We start from the raw sequence: 17,499 nt of genomic DNA on the forward strand, positions 1-17,499 counted from the left end.
GTAACCCCAGCTTGTGCAAGAGAGCGCACGTCCACCGGAAGTGTTCTTGCGCTTCTGCGAAGGATGATGCCTTGATCAGCCAATCGCCCAGATACGGGTAGACAAACACCTTGTTCTTCCGCAGGTGTGCCGCCACCACTGCCATGCACTTCGAGAAGGTCCTGGGCGCAGACTTTAGCCCGAATGACAGTACTGTGTATTGATAGTGATTGGCGCCGACTTGGAATCGCAGGAACTTCCTGTGCTTCCGTGCGATGGGCACATGGAAGTACGCATCCTGTAGATCTATGGCACAGAGCCAGTCGCCCCGTTGCAGCTGAGGGTAAATCTGATGCAACGATAGCATGCGAAACTTCTCTCTGCGAATCCCTTTGTTTGCCTGTCGCAAATCCAGAATGGGCCTGAACTCGTTCTTGTCCTTCTTGCGAACGAGGAAGAAACGAGAGTACAGACCTCTTCCCCTTTGAGACCGAGGTACCTCTTCTACCGCCTTCTTTCTCAACAAGATGTCTGCCTCCGCCTGGAGCTCTCGCAGCTGAAACTGAGAGCTTACCGGCGGAATCGCTGGAGGCGGGCTGATAAACCGAAGACTGTATCCATTGCAAACAATATTCAGCACCCACTTGTCCTGAGTAATTTTTCTCCACTCTGCCGGAAAAAGTTGAATGCTTCCCCCCACTGGAGTGGGTAACGGTTGAGGGGGAAGTAGTCGCTCAGGGCAGAGACCCGGCCGGGCCCTTGGTAGTGGTAGCAGCCTGCTGGCCGCCTCTACCCCTCTGGCGTTTCTGGAAGGGCTTCCGGAACTGCTGCTGTTGATGCTGCTGCTGTCCCGAACCCTGCCCGCGCCCTCTGCCCGTAGACCCGAAGCGCCTCTGGAACGGGCGCTTCTTCTTTTCGGCCTTCTCCAACCCGACAGCCGTCAGGGTCTCCGCCTCCGCCTTAATGCGGGCCATCTCATCATCCGCATGTTTTCCAAACAGGGTTACCCCCGAGAAGGGCAGGTTGGCTATTCTATGCTGAGCCTCCGGCTTGAGCGACGTCAGGCGCAGCCAAGAGTGACGCCTCTGATGGACACCATGACAGTAGGAGTGCGCCGCCAACAAGGAGACATCCGCTGCCGCACTGATGACCTGGTTCGACACCAGCATGCCTTCTCGCACCGTTTCCAGGAAGTCCTCCTTCCGGTCCCGGGGCAGCAGGTCCGCATACTGCTGGAGGGACTCCCACAGGGCCCGGTCGTAACGCCCCAACAGTGCCCCCGCACTTGCCGCCTTCATGGTGGTAGACGCGGTCCCACACACCTTCCTGCCCACCGAGTCCAGCCAGCGGCTTTCCTTGTCGGGCGGGACCGTCGATGAAGGGGCAGTCGCATGCTGCTTCCTCGCCGCAGTCACGATGACAGAGTCCGGTTTCGGGTCCATCTGTAAAAAAGCCGGGTCCGAGTCCGGGGCCAGATACTTTTTCGTGAGCCGTGAGGGGGCGGATTTCGTCACCGCGGGGGTGAGGAACAACTCCAACGCGGGTTCCACCAGTCCCGGCACTAGAGGCAGCAGAGGGCGAGACAGGTTTTTGTGTAGAGTTTCGAATATCACGGACGTCGTGGGCGTCGGTACCGTCACCGAGATGCCCAACTTGGCTGCCCCCCGCAGCAGCACCTCCTGGCAGGAGACCAGATCATCCACCGGAGATACCCTAGACCCCGGTGAGTCCGACAGCGTCGGCGAGAAGTCCCTGGCAGAGGACCGCGTGCGTGACCTGGACCTGCGCCTCCTATGGCGCCGTCCCGATGTCGACGACTACGACCTCCTATGGCTCCGCGACCTTCTCCTGCCGGAGTGGGAGCGCAACCTCCTCGGCTTCGGCCTGTCCGACGGTCTAGCCGGGCCCGGCGACCGTGGGTGACGCGGCCTCGGCGTCCCCTGCGGCAGAGTCGGGTACCTGGGCAGGGAGACCGACCTCGGTGGAACTGCAGGGGGCCCCAACGGCATGCGAGGCGGTACAGAACGCGGAGGGGGAGGTGGAGGTGGCGACACCGGCCGTGGTGGCAGTGGTGGTGGCGGTGGTGGTGGTGGAGGAGTCGGTGGCCGTGGTGGCGGCGATGGTGTAGGGTTCCGAGGATGCGTATACACCACGGAGTACTTCGATCCCGGCGACTCCGTTCCCCTATTACTCCTGGCGCCAGGGCTCCCCCTGCGCCGTCTCGACGTCGAGCGTCTTCGCGACGTCGGCCGCCTCCTCGACGTCGACCGCCTCGACGTCGAGCGTCTTCGCGATGTCGGCCGCCTCCTCGACGTCGACCTCCGTGACGTCGATCGCCTTCGACGTCGAGCGTCTTCGACGTCGATCGCTTCGACGGCGACCGTCGCCTCTTCGCCGACGGCGAGCGGCGCCCCCCCTTCGACGGCGAGCGCCGACGCCGGGCCTGATCTCGCCGTCGATGGCTCGACGGCGACGTCGACATCGCAGAAGATGCCGTCGACGGCGGCCTGTTCAGCTCCCTCGATGTCGATCGTCGACGCCGTTTCTCCCCAGAGCCCTGAGGAGATGGCGAACAGACCGTAGTCATCCCCCTCGACGCCGTCGACGACACCCTCGACGTCGACGGGGAGAGGGGACACCTGCTGGTATTCCTGCCCCTGGGGAGCCCCCCCCAGAGGCCTCAGCATTGGGCAGAATCAGCCCCTCCCAGACCCACCTCGTGCCTTCAGCTTTCTGTCCTCCAGGACCTGGAGCCTGATCTTCTTCCTCTCTCTCAGGGTCCTGGCTGAAAAGGATCTGCAGATCTCACAATCCTCAGGCACGTGGGACTGGGGACGGCAGACTATACACACCCTGTGTGTGTCTGACTTAGCCTTTTTTCTTCCACAATCAGGACACTTGTCGAACAAGCCAGTCATTCTGATAACACCAGAAGGAAAAAAAGGCACTTGAAATTAACCAATAACCCTTGAAAAGGGAGAGCTCAATGCTCCAGGGTCCTGCTAGCAGGAGCCGGAAAAAAGAACTGAAAGTAGAAGGGACCTGCTGGGCATTCTGGGATACTGGGGAAAGTTATGGAAATCTGGAAAGTTTTCTTAAAGGCACAGTATCCTGTTTTAAGCCACATAATTGCAGCCTATGGGGTTTGTCTGTCCATTCCTTCCTCTCTATCATGCCAGAGGCTTTTGCTGGTAGAGGCAGGGTTTTTTCCTATGTGGAGAAAACCTGGACAGGCAGTGCTGTTTGTGGATGTTGGTGGAATTCTAGTTGAAGTACTGGACAGTGTAGCCTGTGGGTATAGGCTGCATTATCTGTCTTTAAATTAAATTCTCTCTTAAAGGTGTATGCAGGTCTGCATGATTTGTCACCTTTAGAGATTTTTTATTGCTCCGGGGTCCACGCACATGGGCGGGACTATTCACTAGATTATGACTATACGCAGAGATCCCCTACTACAGAAGTAAGAGACAGTTTGATGTCACTTACTTTAATGAGCAGGAAGAGTGAGTCTTAAAAATAGCTACCTTGCAAAAGGTTAGCATTTTATTCAAATTACAAAACGCTTCAGGGTGAAACTTATTTTCAGGCCTCTTTAAAGAAGAGGGCGATAGGCATCTGCAAAAAGAGTTCCAGATCTAGATGACAAATACCCTAGCATAATGTTGCATTAATCCCTTCAAAAGCCAGGGATAGGTAAAAATCCAGAACAAACGCGTATTTTACTGAAGGAAGATTCACGTCACCCAGTGCACACCAATTACAGAAATTCTTGCTACTCGAGCATCCACCACATTCTCAGGGTGGGACTGATATTCTGGAATGGTCCCCACTGTGTGTCTGTTTCCTTCAAGCATAGCATCAAAACAGGCCAGAGGCTAAATTTCCAGAATATCAGTGACCCAAGCAAGTCAATGTGAAGTGTACCACTTTCTTTTATGAACACTAATCTTCTCAATGCCAACTAGAAGATGGGATACAAGAGAAAACGGGCAGTGAAGGTGAAAAGAACATTTGCAAATTAACCTGTTTCCATTCTAGTCTCTCAAAGGGAATTACTAGGAGTGGACAAAAGCGCAATTGCAACGGACATTGGTGGCAAAAAAAGAAATATGTTATGCCTGGAAGCATCTGTTTGTGGCTTATAGTGATGTAGATTCACATGCTCTGCATACTCCTGCCATCTGGTGTTCTCTGACGTGTACACCATGTTTTGTTTTCTCAAAGATGTCTTGAGTTAAGAGGTATAGTGAGGACTCCTGTGACCGGTAATGCACATGGGCATCTGCTCGGAGCACAGAAAAAAGGAGATGCCCATGCAAAGAGAAAGACATCTGCAACAAACAGATGCTTTCGGGGAAGAGGGTGGACACATGTGGAATCTACAGCACCGCATGCCATGAACAGTGGCTTACAGGATAAATAACATTACCTTTGAGGCATGTGTAGCTGTAGATAAACATGTTTTTTTCCCCTTTAAGTGGTGGCTATCTAGAGGACGCTGCAGAGGACTGAAAAAGCATGTGTAGGACAGCCTGGCCAACCTTTGCATGTTGGAGTGCTAAAACATCCACACAGTACTGCATGATAATGTGTGTGGAGGGGACCAGGTAACTGCTTAACATATGTCAGCTACGAGGATGTTTCCAAGGAAGGTGATCAAGCCTCCTATTTACAGGTAGAGGGGGCGTGGGTGGGGAAGGCAATTGTCTTTCGCTTTAGAGCTACAATGTTTGAATGCACTTGATGAGCAATCTAGGTACGCCCACCTGTGCACATTGTTGTGTGCAACTGGTGTAAGGGAGGTCGTACTCACAGTCAAATAATTGAAACCTTGGTGTGCTTCCAGTGCTCCTTGGCCTCCAACTGCGAGTGGGAGCTCAGTTCAGGGCTAAACTGGAGGGGCTGGTCTACTGGGAGTCCAGTCTCCTGCTCCTTCTCCAAGTCACATTCCCTGAAGATGTTCAGGGTGTTGCCTGTATGCCGGTGCTCCATTCTGCATCAATTGCGTGGTTGATCCCAGTCGATACCTTAAGGTTTTTTTTTGGAGAAGAAGGCAACGCACGCAGAACATGCTGCCTTGTTGTGCTCCAGAGAAAGGTAGAGGTTGCAGACCTGGTGGCGGCGAGTGCAAGGATACTTGGAGTGTCTGAGGGCAGTATTGGAAAGGAGTTATCTTCATCACTGCGTAGATATCCTTTAAGTGGAAAAAGAAAAAAAACCAGAAGATGAGACAAAGTCCCATGAAGGGCAGTGCCCTGAAGAGGTGCATTGAGTGGAAACCCAAATGCCCAGCCTGACGGAAATTACGACAAGTAGAAACTGACTGCTGATGTTGAGCTTTCATGTCAACGGAAAATACACTGACAGAAGAAGTTTGACGACGAACACCTTAAGGCGTGAACCTGGCGCTCGATCATTAACATGTCCGAACCAGACGGAAAGAAAACAATCTAACATCAGAGTTGTTGCACATTTGCATTACCAGCCATAGGAGGAGTGTGAGAAAGTGGCTCTGTACATACTGTTTCTTAATAGGTACAGGGTGTACAGAGTCCACAGACCCCAAGGGTTTAACAGAGGTTAAAGTTAGATATAACCTTACTCTCCAAAGTGGTAGCCTGGTCGAGCAGTAAGGCAGTATCAGAGGATAGTGTAAAGCACTGGTTGTACACACTCAGTCAGCAAATAGTTCCACACACTCAATAACTGAACTCTAGGCCAATGGTTTGTATATAAAAAAAATATATATGCTTGTTTTATTTTAGAACCAACACTTGGAATTAAAATCTACTTTCTCGACAGGAGATGTTTCATCAAAAATACTTTTGTATATGCAATAGACTTTTTAGTAAACAGTTACAAGTAGTTGCAGTAGGCAACTCTATTTCTAAACACAATACATTGAGCTCAATGATAAATTCAAGTTTTAAGCAACAGGTTACTTTTTAGATTACTTTTGTAATTCCAAGACTGGATCCTAGATTCAGTCCTGGGTCAGTTCTCAGAATCAGTTGATGAAAGTCGACTTTGGTACTGTAATGATTTTTAACTAATATTTAGCTATTTTAAAAGTTAACACATAAAATATTTCAGAGCAAAACAATCAATGATTCCCTATGGAAGAAAATTCAGGTTATAGGTACAGTAGGTTATCGTTACTTTTGTAATCCAGTACTGGGTGCCTAGACTCAGTACTGGGACCTTTATCCAAAACAGGTAAATAATTACGTTTTCAGATGTTATACGATTTTTGAAGAATATTTAGAAATTGCAGAAATCAACACTTAGAAGAAATTTCACAGAAAAACAGTCCATGGTTTCCTATGGAAGAAAAATGAGTTAAAGATAAGTATAGTTGTGGGTACTTTTCAGAGTCAGTGCTGGGCACCAAGATCCAGCACTGGGAGCTCACCTAAGAGCAGGTGAGTAAATTCGTTTGTCACTCGGCTGATTTTTGGTGAATATTTGAAGATTTGAAAAGTCCACACTTAGAAGAAATTTCAGGAAAAAGCCAGTCAATGTTACCCTATGAGGAATATAGAGTTTGCGGTTTAAGGGTAAGTACTCGACTGGCAGAGTTGAGGTTCTGGGCACAGACTCAGGGGTCCCCCAGGGTCAGGTAGGTACAGTTAGTTCACCCTCAGCAACTCTAGGGCGGCCGGGTGCAGAGTGAGTTAGGCCCAATGTTATCCTATGAGGGATAGGGGGGCCTTGTTTGGTGGCTGCTGTCTGGCAAGCCACGCGGCTGTGGGAGCTGGGCTCCTGGTCACTTACTCAGGGCAAGTGGGGAAGTAGGACGGAATAGAGTTTTCACTGCCAGGGCCACTCGGGCAGCTGGGTGCAGAGTGCTTTTGAGCCTTCGGGCGCTCAATGGAAGTCAATGGGAAATCTCCAGTTAGGAAAAAGACTGCAAGCTCGGGGACGAGGACTCTTCAGGTGCCACCACCACTTCGAGAGGTAAGTTGGGTAGTTGGAGGATAGGTAGGTACCCCGGGATTGGACACAGAGGGCCGTGGGGCGCCGGGTGCAGGGGTGCCTTTTGGTGTCGGAAATCTTACCCTCTGTTGATCGCGGTTGGGGTGGCACACTGTTCTGAGGCTGCAGGCTTCTTCAGGATTGTCGAGAGGGGTCCTTGGGTGCCGGACTCTGGGTCACAGTCGCCGTGGGGGCGTCCTCATGGGTTTAGTTCACTCCGGCACCGGCCAGGCTTGGCTGGTGCAGAGTGGGCTGGGATCGCGGTTCCGGGCTGCTGCCAGGGGTGAAAGGTAGGTTCTGAGTAGAGCCTCTACTCATGGGAGTCCCAGGGAATCAGAGTTCAAAGGCAGCCAGGTCCTCTGGGGTTTCTGAGGTTGCTGGCCACAAGAGATGCCGCGCAGGAGCAGGTTCGAGGGTCGACAGGCCGGTAGGACTGGGGCCAAAGCAGGTGGTGTCTTCCTCTTTTTAGCAGCTGCAGGGCAGGTCTTTGTTCTTCTTGCTCTTCTTGTAGTTTCGAATCTGGGATCTGGGGAAGGAAGGTTCAGGGTGCCCCTAAATACTAGATTTAGGGGCATTACAGGTAGGTGAAGGGCAGGGGCCAATGGGTCCCTGTCCTGGGGTGGGTACACCCCCTATCCTGCCTCTCTCCTGTGGGAGGGGGGCAGGAGCCTAGTCCTGATTGGGCAGGGCTTCCCATCTTCAAGATGGCGAGAGCCCGGAGATGTGCTTCACCTCGCCTCCCCCACCTGAGGGGTGGGGTTGGCAGGCTGGCACATCCCCCGTCCTGATTTGGGGTTTCCGGCCAAGCTTCCCGCCAGAGTGGGGGGTTGCAGTGGCCTGGGGAAGCTCACAGAGGCGGAATGCCTTTGAAGCTTCCCCCCTGCCCATTCTGGGGAGGAGATTTAGCACCTCGCCCAGGATGTGCATTTTTGCAGGCCCAGGAGAGCAGGGGCTCTCCTACCCTGGGGTCCAGCAACAGGTCTGCTGTGTGGCAGCCTAATAACAGACGTGGATTGTAGGTTTAGGATTCAGGGGCCTCTCTAAGAAGCCCTCTGTGGTGCTTTGTACATTAAATCACACACTGGCATCAGTGTGGATTTAATGTGCTGAGCAGTTTGATACCAAACTTCTCAGTCTTCAGTGCTGCCATTATGGTGCTGTGGAGTTCGTGTTTGACAAGCTCCCAGACCCATATTCTCTTAGCTGGCAGCACTGCACTTACAGGTCCCAGGAATGGACCTGGGTACTGTAGGGGCACAGGGCTCCTGCCTCTGTGTCCACACCACTGGCATAGGGCACCCAGCTAGAGGGGTGGCTGATAAATGCCAGGGCAGTGTAGGTTGTGGGCATGGCACACAGGGATGTGTGCCATGTCGACTCTCTGTTTTGTCTTGTATCCAGACACTCAGCCTGCAAAAGCAGTGTGTGTGTGTTAGGGTACAGGGCCTCTAAGGGTGGCACAATGAGGGCTGCAGCCCTTAGAGGCCTTTCCTGGTCACAAGGCCCTGGGTACCTAGGGTACCATTTACCAGGGGCTGACATGTGGCCAGGGTTTGCCAATTTGGGTTTTGGCTGTTAGGCAGTTTTTATGGAAGGAACACAGGCCCTGGGCACTGGCAGGAGCCCAGGGCACAACAAGGAAAAGTGCATCAGCTATTAGGCAAAAAGGGGGGGGGGGGGGTTACTGCAACAGAAACCCACTTTCTTACAAGGAGTCACTATACCTCATGACTTAAAAGTCTTCAAAGAAAATCAAGCTGCACACATCTGAGCCCAACATCAGATGACAGGAGTATGCAGAGCATGTGTGTCTACAGCTACTAATGCCACAAACATCTTATTTCCTAACAAAGCGCTCATTTGGGGTTGAAAGAGGTCACTTTTCTCTGAGTTACCAGGCCCTGAACTTCTTCTCCAAACTAGTTGAGCACACTTTGAGATTCCATGATTCAGAGACCATAAGTACAGATTTATGGCTGCTCATAACTCACATCTTTTGTTCACACACTTGCATCACTGCAGCAGGACTCATGCGCCTGAAGTTAAGGACGCATGGAGGGTGAAATACGGCAACAAGCTATTCAAATGGCTCTAAGCTCCAAGATGTGGATGTGACTTTTAAAGTCTCGCTCTCACTTTAAAATCCACTAGGCAAAACTGGCCAAGTGAATGTTTCAAAGAGGAAGGCCTCCATAACACAATATAAGGCTAGTTTTGAATAATTATTGAAAAAGGTGATTTTCTGGAGAATTGCTCTAAAGTAGATGCTACCTCAATATCGGAGTTCCATAAATGCCACCAACGAGTTTGTATCACCGAGTTCACAGTTTTAATTTAATTTCAGTAGTCTCATCTGGCTGAAGGAATAAGTAAAACGAAAGACTCCACCATCAGGCCCCACATGCACAGCCTGTAAAAATGCCCACGATAGAAGAGGCTCTAGGAACTACAGTGATGACTGATCTTTCTTAAGTCTGGAAAGCCTACTTCTGACCAGGATTGAGCACTCGACAAATTAAGTGTTTTCTGATTTGTGAAAGGAAGGTTCCTTACTTGCTGCGAACTGCTTGCGCCTTTATACTCATTGTTTGAATCCTGGGATCGGGGTTATGGCTGACTAAGCTAAAGGATACAAGAAATCCAAAGAGAAGGGTAGACCGGTGCAGATGAGTATATTGCAAACACATGGGGAACAGGGTCAAAACTGATTTGCATATGGCTGGGTCTAAACTGGAATGGCATGGGGAGCAGATAAACGAGGATTTAGGCCCAGATCTATGTACTGGGGTGAATGCAAGACATTGTTCAGCATGCTGTCCTTCAATTGTTTTATTGCATTAGTCACCCCGAGTGGGACGGGTATGTCCAGATGTGGGTCTCGTGCTCTCCATGCCACTTGTGTCAAGCTAGCTTGGGTGATGAGGTGATACCCCGAAACCGGTCCTAGGATCGCTTGTTTCCAGTCCGGAGAGGTTCTGGCCTAGTAGTTCGGACTGGACAGTTCCCTTGAGAAACAGGATCAAGACTGATTTGCATATGGCTGGGTCGAAACTGGAGTGGCATGAGGAGGAAAAAACGATTAATTTAGGCCCCGATCTCTGTACTGGGGTGAATGCATGACATTGCTCAGCATTCTGTCAATCAATATGTTTTTCTTTTTTGGATGAGTGGCTAGTGAGCATACAGTCTGACAGCTAAAAGGTCTAGAATATGAAGAGCTTACCCAACTAGATTTTGTAAGCAAATATCCTCAACGCCATAAGGTACGCTATTTAGGGGAGTTGCAAAACATGGGCTGATTGGTGCAACTTGACCCTACGTGCAACACAAAGAAATGCTGTTATCAGTCTCCGTGCTAACATGGTAATGAAAAGTAGCTTTGGTCTGGAGTCGCTGTTTGACCACCAGAGACCAAAGTGAAAAGTACATCACTAGGAAGCCCATCGAGAACTTTTGGTATAAGAGAATGCAATGCGAAATTCCAGGCATAATTGAATAAGGAGAATAGGTGCACTGTGATAATACACCAACACTAGAAGGCTAAAATGTGAGGTTTATGAGCAGGAATAGAAATGAAAATTTATAATCTCAAATCAAAGCTCTGAATCCATCAGAAAAGCAGCCTGTTAAGTGGGATAAGTGATCTTTGTTCACTACGGGTGTGCACTAAGTGTTTACACACCCCAATAGAACCAAATTTATTTGGTATTTTAATACACAGAACGGACACACAAAATGGCAACACAGGACAGAAATGACTGGTTTCCTACATACTACATACAGAGTGCCATAAAGAAAATATTGCCACATTGTAAAATATTTAATTACATTGGCAGCGGATTAGATAGAGGTTAATATAAGCTGCAGCAACCGAGGATACAATTTCTGATGAAAGCATCTATAATTAGCTTCCTACCACGGGAGACTGAAACAAGCTCTAGCGGCATGATTACCAAGGAGATACAGATTCGCATACGACTTTCCTAGCCTAGATTAACCCCCCCGACCCTCACGAGAAACTTACAAATTCTGGAATTGTAAATAAGGTTCAAAGACCCTCTCTGTGGAAAGCTGGAGTAGTATTTTGCTAAATAGTCAGAGTGCCTCACTTGTAAGAGGGTGAATTCTGCATCAGATTCTCTGGAAAAAATGTAATTGACATAGAATAATACATGGAGGGTCGAATAACACTGGGATGTGACAATAGTAATGCCTTAACTACACCATGTTTGTGATAAACTTTAGTGGTGAGAAATGGATTTAAATTATTTGAGTTATGACAAATTAATGTATTGTTTGAACTGAATGTTTGAAGATTGTGAAGTGTAACTGAGTAATGAATTGAACCAAAATTAAAAAGTTGAAAGTAACAAACTGAATTGTAGTAACCCAACGTGGGAAAAACTGTCCAAGCGCAAGTAAACTGAGGAATGATCGCCTCTTTCTTTACCAATCTTAGGACAATCGTAGCCACTATATAATATGACCGAGAGAATGAATCATACCTACTAGGGAAGAGCGTGGAGCTATGTACTTCTTGCCCATTAATGTGGTCAATGGAGGAATTTAGAACTAGGTTTAAAAGGTAAGCATCCCCATTTGCAACAGTATAGCATTGTAGTAGAAGATCACCACTGATATGGTTTGGCAAACGAAAGTCCCCTGTACTATACATTTTAAAAGATTTTACCCATCTCTGTTGCATCTATCATAAAAAGACAGGACAATCAGCTACACTATTCTTGTTCGGGGAAAGTGTTAAGCCTGGAGAAGCAATATATTCCTCCGACAGGAACCCCCTTTTCCCTCTTGTAACACTTTTCTTCTTCTTCCATGGGCAGCTCCTCTTCTATCACATAACACATTCCCTCTACAATCACTATATCAGTTCCTCAAGGTGGAGATCAAGCCTCTAGCTCCAGATTTTGTAAAAAGTGAATAATCTTTTAATAACTTTAGACTTCTCTTGGGAGTCCCTTCATGGAAAACTAGAGCACAGAGATTCCTCTTTTGGGAGAATATTAATTTTTTTAAGAACACAGTGACTTCATTTAAGTTGTATTCTCCTGTTGTGCCTCATCCGGTCTTTCTAAAATCACATGAAGGGTCAGTAGTACCCTTGACCTCACCCCCTTATCAGAAAAAAATAAAATAAAATAAAAAAAAAAAAAAAAAAAAAATCGGAAGCAGGTCTTCTCCGAGGGTCTAGACAGCCTAACAGACCTCACTTACGTAAAGACAGTACAAAATACTTCATACGAGACTTAGATGAAAACTAGAGGAAAAAAAGATCTCATGCTTGTACACTTCCAGGCTTATGGTGCAAAATAATTATTGCAAAGGTTCACATTAAAATGAAATAAACGCAAAAGAAAATAAAATCTTAAAGTATCAGTGCTGCTCATTTAAATGCAGATTAGTAAAGAGTCAGAGGCCTGTGGGTTGAATTATTATTCCATCCATGAGCACATACAGTTTCTACAGTGCAATAAAATAAAAATGCTAACATTCCCCAATACCAAGCAACATTATGCTCTACATGTACTCATGTCTATGAGCCATAGCTATTTAATTGAAAAAGAAATCTAAAAAAGTACAGTACCTGATTTGACTTTTTTGTTGTTTCCTTATCTTGAGATGTAAAGCTGGTTGGAAATGATCTAGTTTTGTTGTCTAACACAGATCCTACATGTGACATATACTGTGGCCTCCGAGTGTCAGGCAACACTGTGTTTAGGGGGTTTGCAATGCTTTCAACACTTGTCCTTTTCTCAAGGATTAGGTTTTGTAATGTCTTCTCAACATTCTTCGAATGAGTTGCTGAAGGCACTGTTCTGATCCTCTGCACTCCTTTCAATTCCAGGTTTGACTGTTCTGTTTTCCCATAATGTGATTTATCAAATGTTGGTTGCGCAGCATTTTCAGAAACTCCAAAAGATTTCTGGCCCAATTCTTGGGTAGCCTCATCATTAGGGTTCGATTTGGTGCTTAAAGAAACTCTAACTTCTGGAGAGTTTAAATGTTCAAAATTAGACCTTTGTGGTGACTTGATAGATTGGAAATATTTTTGCATTCCTAGGAAGGCACTCATTTTATGATCGTTCACATTTGTCAGGCTCCACAAACTTTTTGTCCCAGTGGCTTCAATCTCTTTACAATGGAAGTTTTGAATTTTCAGGGATGATTCTTCGTCTTTAATGGGCACAGCTGCAAATACAAGACAATTGTAATTTATTACACTGAAGAAAAAAGGTAAACGAAGATGCATGTAGTTACAGGTTCACGTCTTTCAATGTAAGCGCAAAGCACCATTCCTACAATTTGAACTCCATTTTTAACAGCATGCACATCGGGTGGCAAACATTTGTAAAGCAATTCATCAAAACAATAGCACTCTCTCTAAACCCCCCCACTAATAACCATACCCAAAATCTGGAATCCACAGTAATCTTATTTCAAATAATGGTTTAGCTATAAACATAATTGTTCAACAGAGACAATGAACAATGCCATTGCTCCTAACACAAGTTAAAACAAGCAGGGTGCAGAAATGAATTTGACAACATAAAAACCATGATTTCAAAGGCCTATTTGCCTGGATATTGTGTACTTTAATCTTATGATCTAGTACAACACATTTTCAATTGAGGCTAGCTGAAATATTTAATTCTCAAGATTAATCTTTCTGTCATGAAGGGTTTGACGACCCAAGTTAATAGAATTCTTTAGATACAACACCACCACATTTTCTAAGACGAAACCAAGGATGTGATACCAAGGAAGTGATACCAAGGAACATACTCATGTTCTCAATGGAGACCAAAACAGATCATCTTGAGAAAACTCCAGAAACAGGAGATCTGGAAGAGGAGCATAGCTTTCAAACATTACCTCGTTTGGGAATCGGAGAGATGTTCGCTTCTGTATGGCTTCCAAAAAAGAACCTTATGCATACTTGCCAACATTTTAGAAGAGGAAAGTGGGGGATTTAAATAAAAAAAAATAATCAGGAGAATATATTTCCCCCATTGACTTCTACTGAAGCAGAGGAAATTTCAGGCAGGAGATAGCCAAAATAAATACATTTTTGGCCTAAAAAAAAAAAACAATCTAGAGTCGCTCGCCTGAATCACGTCTCTTGGCATGTATGCTTATGTCACAAAGGAATTCAGCAGTGTGACCAAACAGGAAGAAAGATTTGGTTGAAAAATTGTGTAAAACTAGGCAGTGAAACAATCACGATATGGCCCATATTAATTTTTTTTTTTTTCCAATTCACGTTATGTGATTAATTATTATGGGTATGTTTACTAACGGCTCAGCTACTGAGCTCTATATAAATTTGAGAAGCGACATGCCCTATACACGTTTGGTCTTGCACCAGACTTCTCTCCTGTCCGATCGTACACTGGGCTTTATGAAAAGGCATACAATTCTTCCCTCCACTTCAGATCAGGATATCAGATAGATTTGATGCAGTTGTCTATTGTAGAGATGTCAGCCTCTAGGATGCCTGACTAAAATGCTTTATTAGCACTGCTTCAGTTTCTAAATATCCCATAGTGTGAAATATCCCACTTTGTTATCAATAGTCAGTTGCTCTCAACATTTAAATGGCCTCAAATGATTTTCTTATACCATCATATTTGTGCCTGTCCTCTCCAGCCCGAGCGCCTCTCAGTTTCGCCACAAGCACCCCCTACTGTTTGAGAGGGACTACAGTGATTCTACATACACCATTAAGGGTATGTCATATAACATTAGAAACTACTTTTCATTGTGAGTTTTTAGAATCATAGTTCATTGTTACCTCCATCAGTTAATACGTCCTTCAGTCTGTTTCCACCTGAACCTCATATATATTGCCCTCAAATTCTATGAGCACCAATCCCTTACTGGAAACTAATTGAGCCAGGGTCTGCTTAAGCCACGGTTAGATCCACTAACGTCTGCCAGTCATGCTCCTCCAAATGTGGTCTATTCTAGAGTATCTTCTCTAAAGATGTTACAAAAATGGTGCCCTCTCACTGGGGACAAAGGACCTTTACATAACCAAAAAGGCCCAGATCTCGCATTCTTCTTTACAGCTTAACAACCCCAGTTTTGGAAAAGGTTCTAGCTTTCTTATTCACACCTAGGCATCTCAAACCAGACGAAGCTTCTTGTGAAGATTACCTACACCTTGTAAATCCTTCAAGCTTAAAAAGCAAGCTGCAAATGAGATGACTTGAACAAGTCACTGCACACCATTGTGTAGGAAGCTGGCTTTTTATGTAGTGTAACAAAATTAGGTACACTGTGTAGAAAGTCCAGACAACCCTTATCGGCTTACAGGGCTTAAATAAACAATCCCAAATGCTCTTTTGTGGTAGAGTAGGTGAGTAGTTTAGGTTTATCAGAGGGCAGTGTTAAGCATTTGTTGTACACAAAGTCAAAAATTGAGACAAGCACTCCTGAAGAAACTAGAATTTTAGACACCAAGGTTATCGAAATAAGGCAAGTACTTTAGATGTTATCAAATTTTACAGTAAAAACAGTACAAAATGACAGCTGTCCGATATGAGACACGAGCCTCGAAAAAGATAATGTTATCTTATGGGAAAACATATGCTGCATAGGGAGTAGTTTCTTTTCTGTAACTCCAGTTCTGTAGTAGGGGTATCTCTGTTATAGTCATAATCTAGTGAATAGTCCCGCCCATGTGCGCGGACCCCGGAGCAATAAAAATAATCTCTCAAGTTGTCAAGCCATGCAGACCTGCATCTACACTAGAGAGAATTTCAAAGACAGATAATGCAGCCTATATCCACAGGCTACACTGTCCAGTACTTCAACTAGAAAGAATTCCACCAGCAACCACCAACAGCACTGCCTGTCCAGCTTTTTCCATAGAGAAAAACCTGCCTCTTCCAGCAAAAGCCTCTGGAATGATAGAGAGGAAGGAATGGACAGACAAGCCCCATAGGCTGCCATTATGTGGCTCAGAACAGGATACTGTGCCTTTAAGAAAACTTTCCAGAACTTTTCCAGTATCCCAGAATGCACAGCAGGTCCCTTTTACTTTCAGTTCTTTTTGAAGGCGTAGCACGCCAGACCTGTAGCATTCCTTATATTAACATTCATCTCTCCACCGGGGAGGAGGGCGGGCGCTTATGACTATAACAGAGATACCCCTACTACAGAACTGGAGTTACAGAAAAGAAACTACTCTTTCTGTAGTAGGGGATCTCTGTGTATAGTCATAATCTAGTGAATAGAACGGCAAGCCTATCCCCACACAAAAACGGCGGTGGAGAAGATTACAAAATAATACCACTACTGTGCGAACAAATTTCGCAGCGAAGCCTGCCCAACCTGAGCATCTGCCCTGGCATCCGCGTTCAGACAGTAATGCGCAGCAAAGGTATGGACCGACTTCCAAGTGGCCGCCTTGCAGATTTCTGCAATCGGAACATTACGCAGCAAAGCAGTCGTGGCAGCTTTGTCCCTGGTGGAATGAGCCGTAGGTTTACCCCCTAAGATCTTATTAGCCTTTTGGTAACACAACTGTATACAGGACACAATCCACCGAGAGATGGACTGTTTGGAGGTAGCAAGACCGGTCCTGACTGATCCATAATTGATAAACAATTGGTCTGACCTACGAATATCTTTGGTCTTATCAAGATAAAACTTAAACACCCTCCTAACGTCCAGGGAATGTAGAGACCTTTCCGCTGGAGAAGAAGGATTCTGAAAAAACGTAGGTAAAGTTATGGTCTGGTTGACATGAAAATCAGATACAACCTTAGGAAGAAATTTAGGGTGAGTACGCATAACAACCTTAGCAGCATGAAATACAGTATAAGGTTCTCGGCAACACAACGCCTGAAGTTCACTCACCCTGCGGGCCGATGTAATGGCCACTAGGAACCTTCCAGGACAGGTGCTGCAACGAAGCCTTGTGAATAGGTTCAAAAGGCTCCTTCATCAATCTGGACAGCACCACATTCAATTCCCAGGAAGGCGAGGGAAGTCTGACCGGAGGGAACACCTTCAAGCCTTCCAAAAAATCCTTGACCACAGGGATCTGAAAGAAGGAAGTCTGTGAAGGGCATTTCCTGTAAGCAGTCAAAGCAGCTAGATGAACCTTAATGGAGTGGAAATTAAGGCCAGACTGTGCCAAATGCAAAAGATATGGAAGGAGGACATCTTCCTTACAGGTTGTCGGGTCAAAGTTCTTGGATTTGCACCAGATGCAGAATCTCTTCCACTTGTAAGCATCCTAGTGGAAGGACGTTTAGCCTCCTTCAGTATGCCCATACAATCTTCTGGTAGATTCAAATGGCCATATTGCACTCTCAGGAGCCATGCCGCCAAACTCAAAGACGAGAGGTTGGGATGCACCATCCGCCCCCCGAACTTCGTGAGAAGGTCCAGCCTGCACGGCAACCGTATGTGAGGAAGGAGAGACCGGTGAAGCTGGTCCGTGAACCACCACTGCCTGGGCCATTCCGGGGCAATCAGGATCATCCGCGCCCCGGACCTGGACAGTTTCATGAGCAC

General features: G+C 46.7%; 1 protein-coding gene across 1 annotated transcript in view; it reads right to left on the reverse strand.

Moving 5' to 3' along the window:
- Positions 1-17,499, reverse strand: part of LOC146789984 (uncharacterized) — a 228,233-nt gene that overhangs the window by 13,546 nt on the left and 197,188 nt on the right. Inside the window, exon 10 of the mRNA XM_085628305.1 lies at positions 12,557-13,161. Coding sequence (XP_085484431.1) covers positions 12,557-13,161 — 605 coding nt within the window. The remainder of the gene's footprint in view (positions 1-12,556; positions 13,162-17,499) is intronic.

The sequence above is a fragment of the Triturus cristatus genome, chromosome 10, assembly GCF_964204655.1.
Source record: "Triturus cristatus chromosome 10, aTriCri1.1, whole genome shotgun sequence".
NCBI classification, from domain to species: domain Eukaryota; kingdom Metazoa; phylum Chordata; class Amphibia; order Caudata; family Salamandridae; genus Triturus; species Triturus cristatus.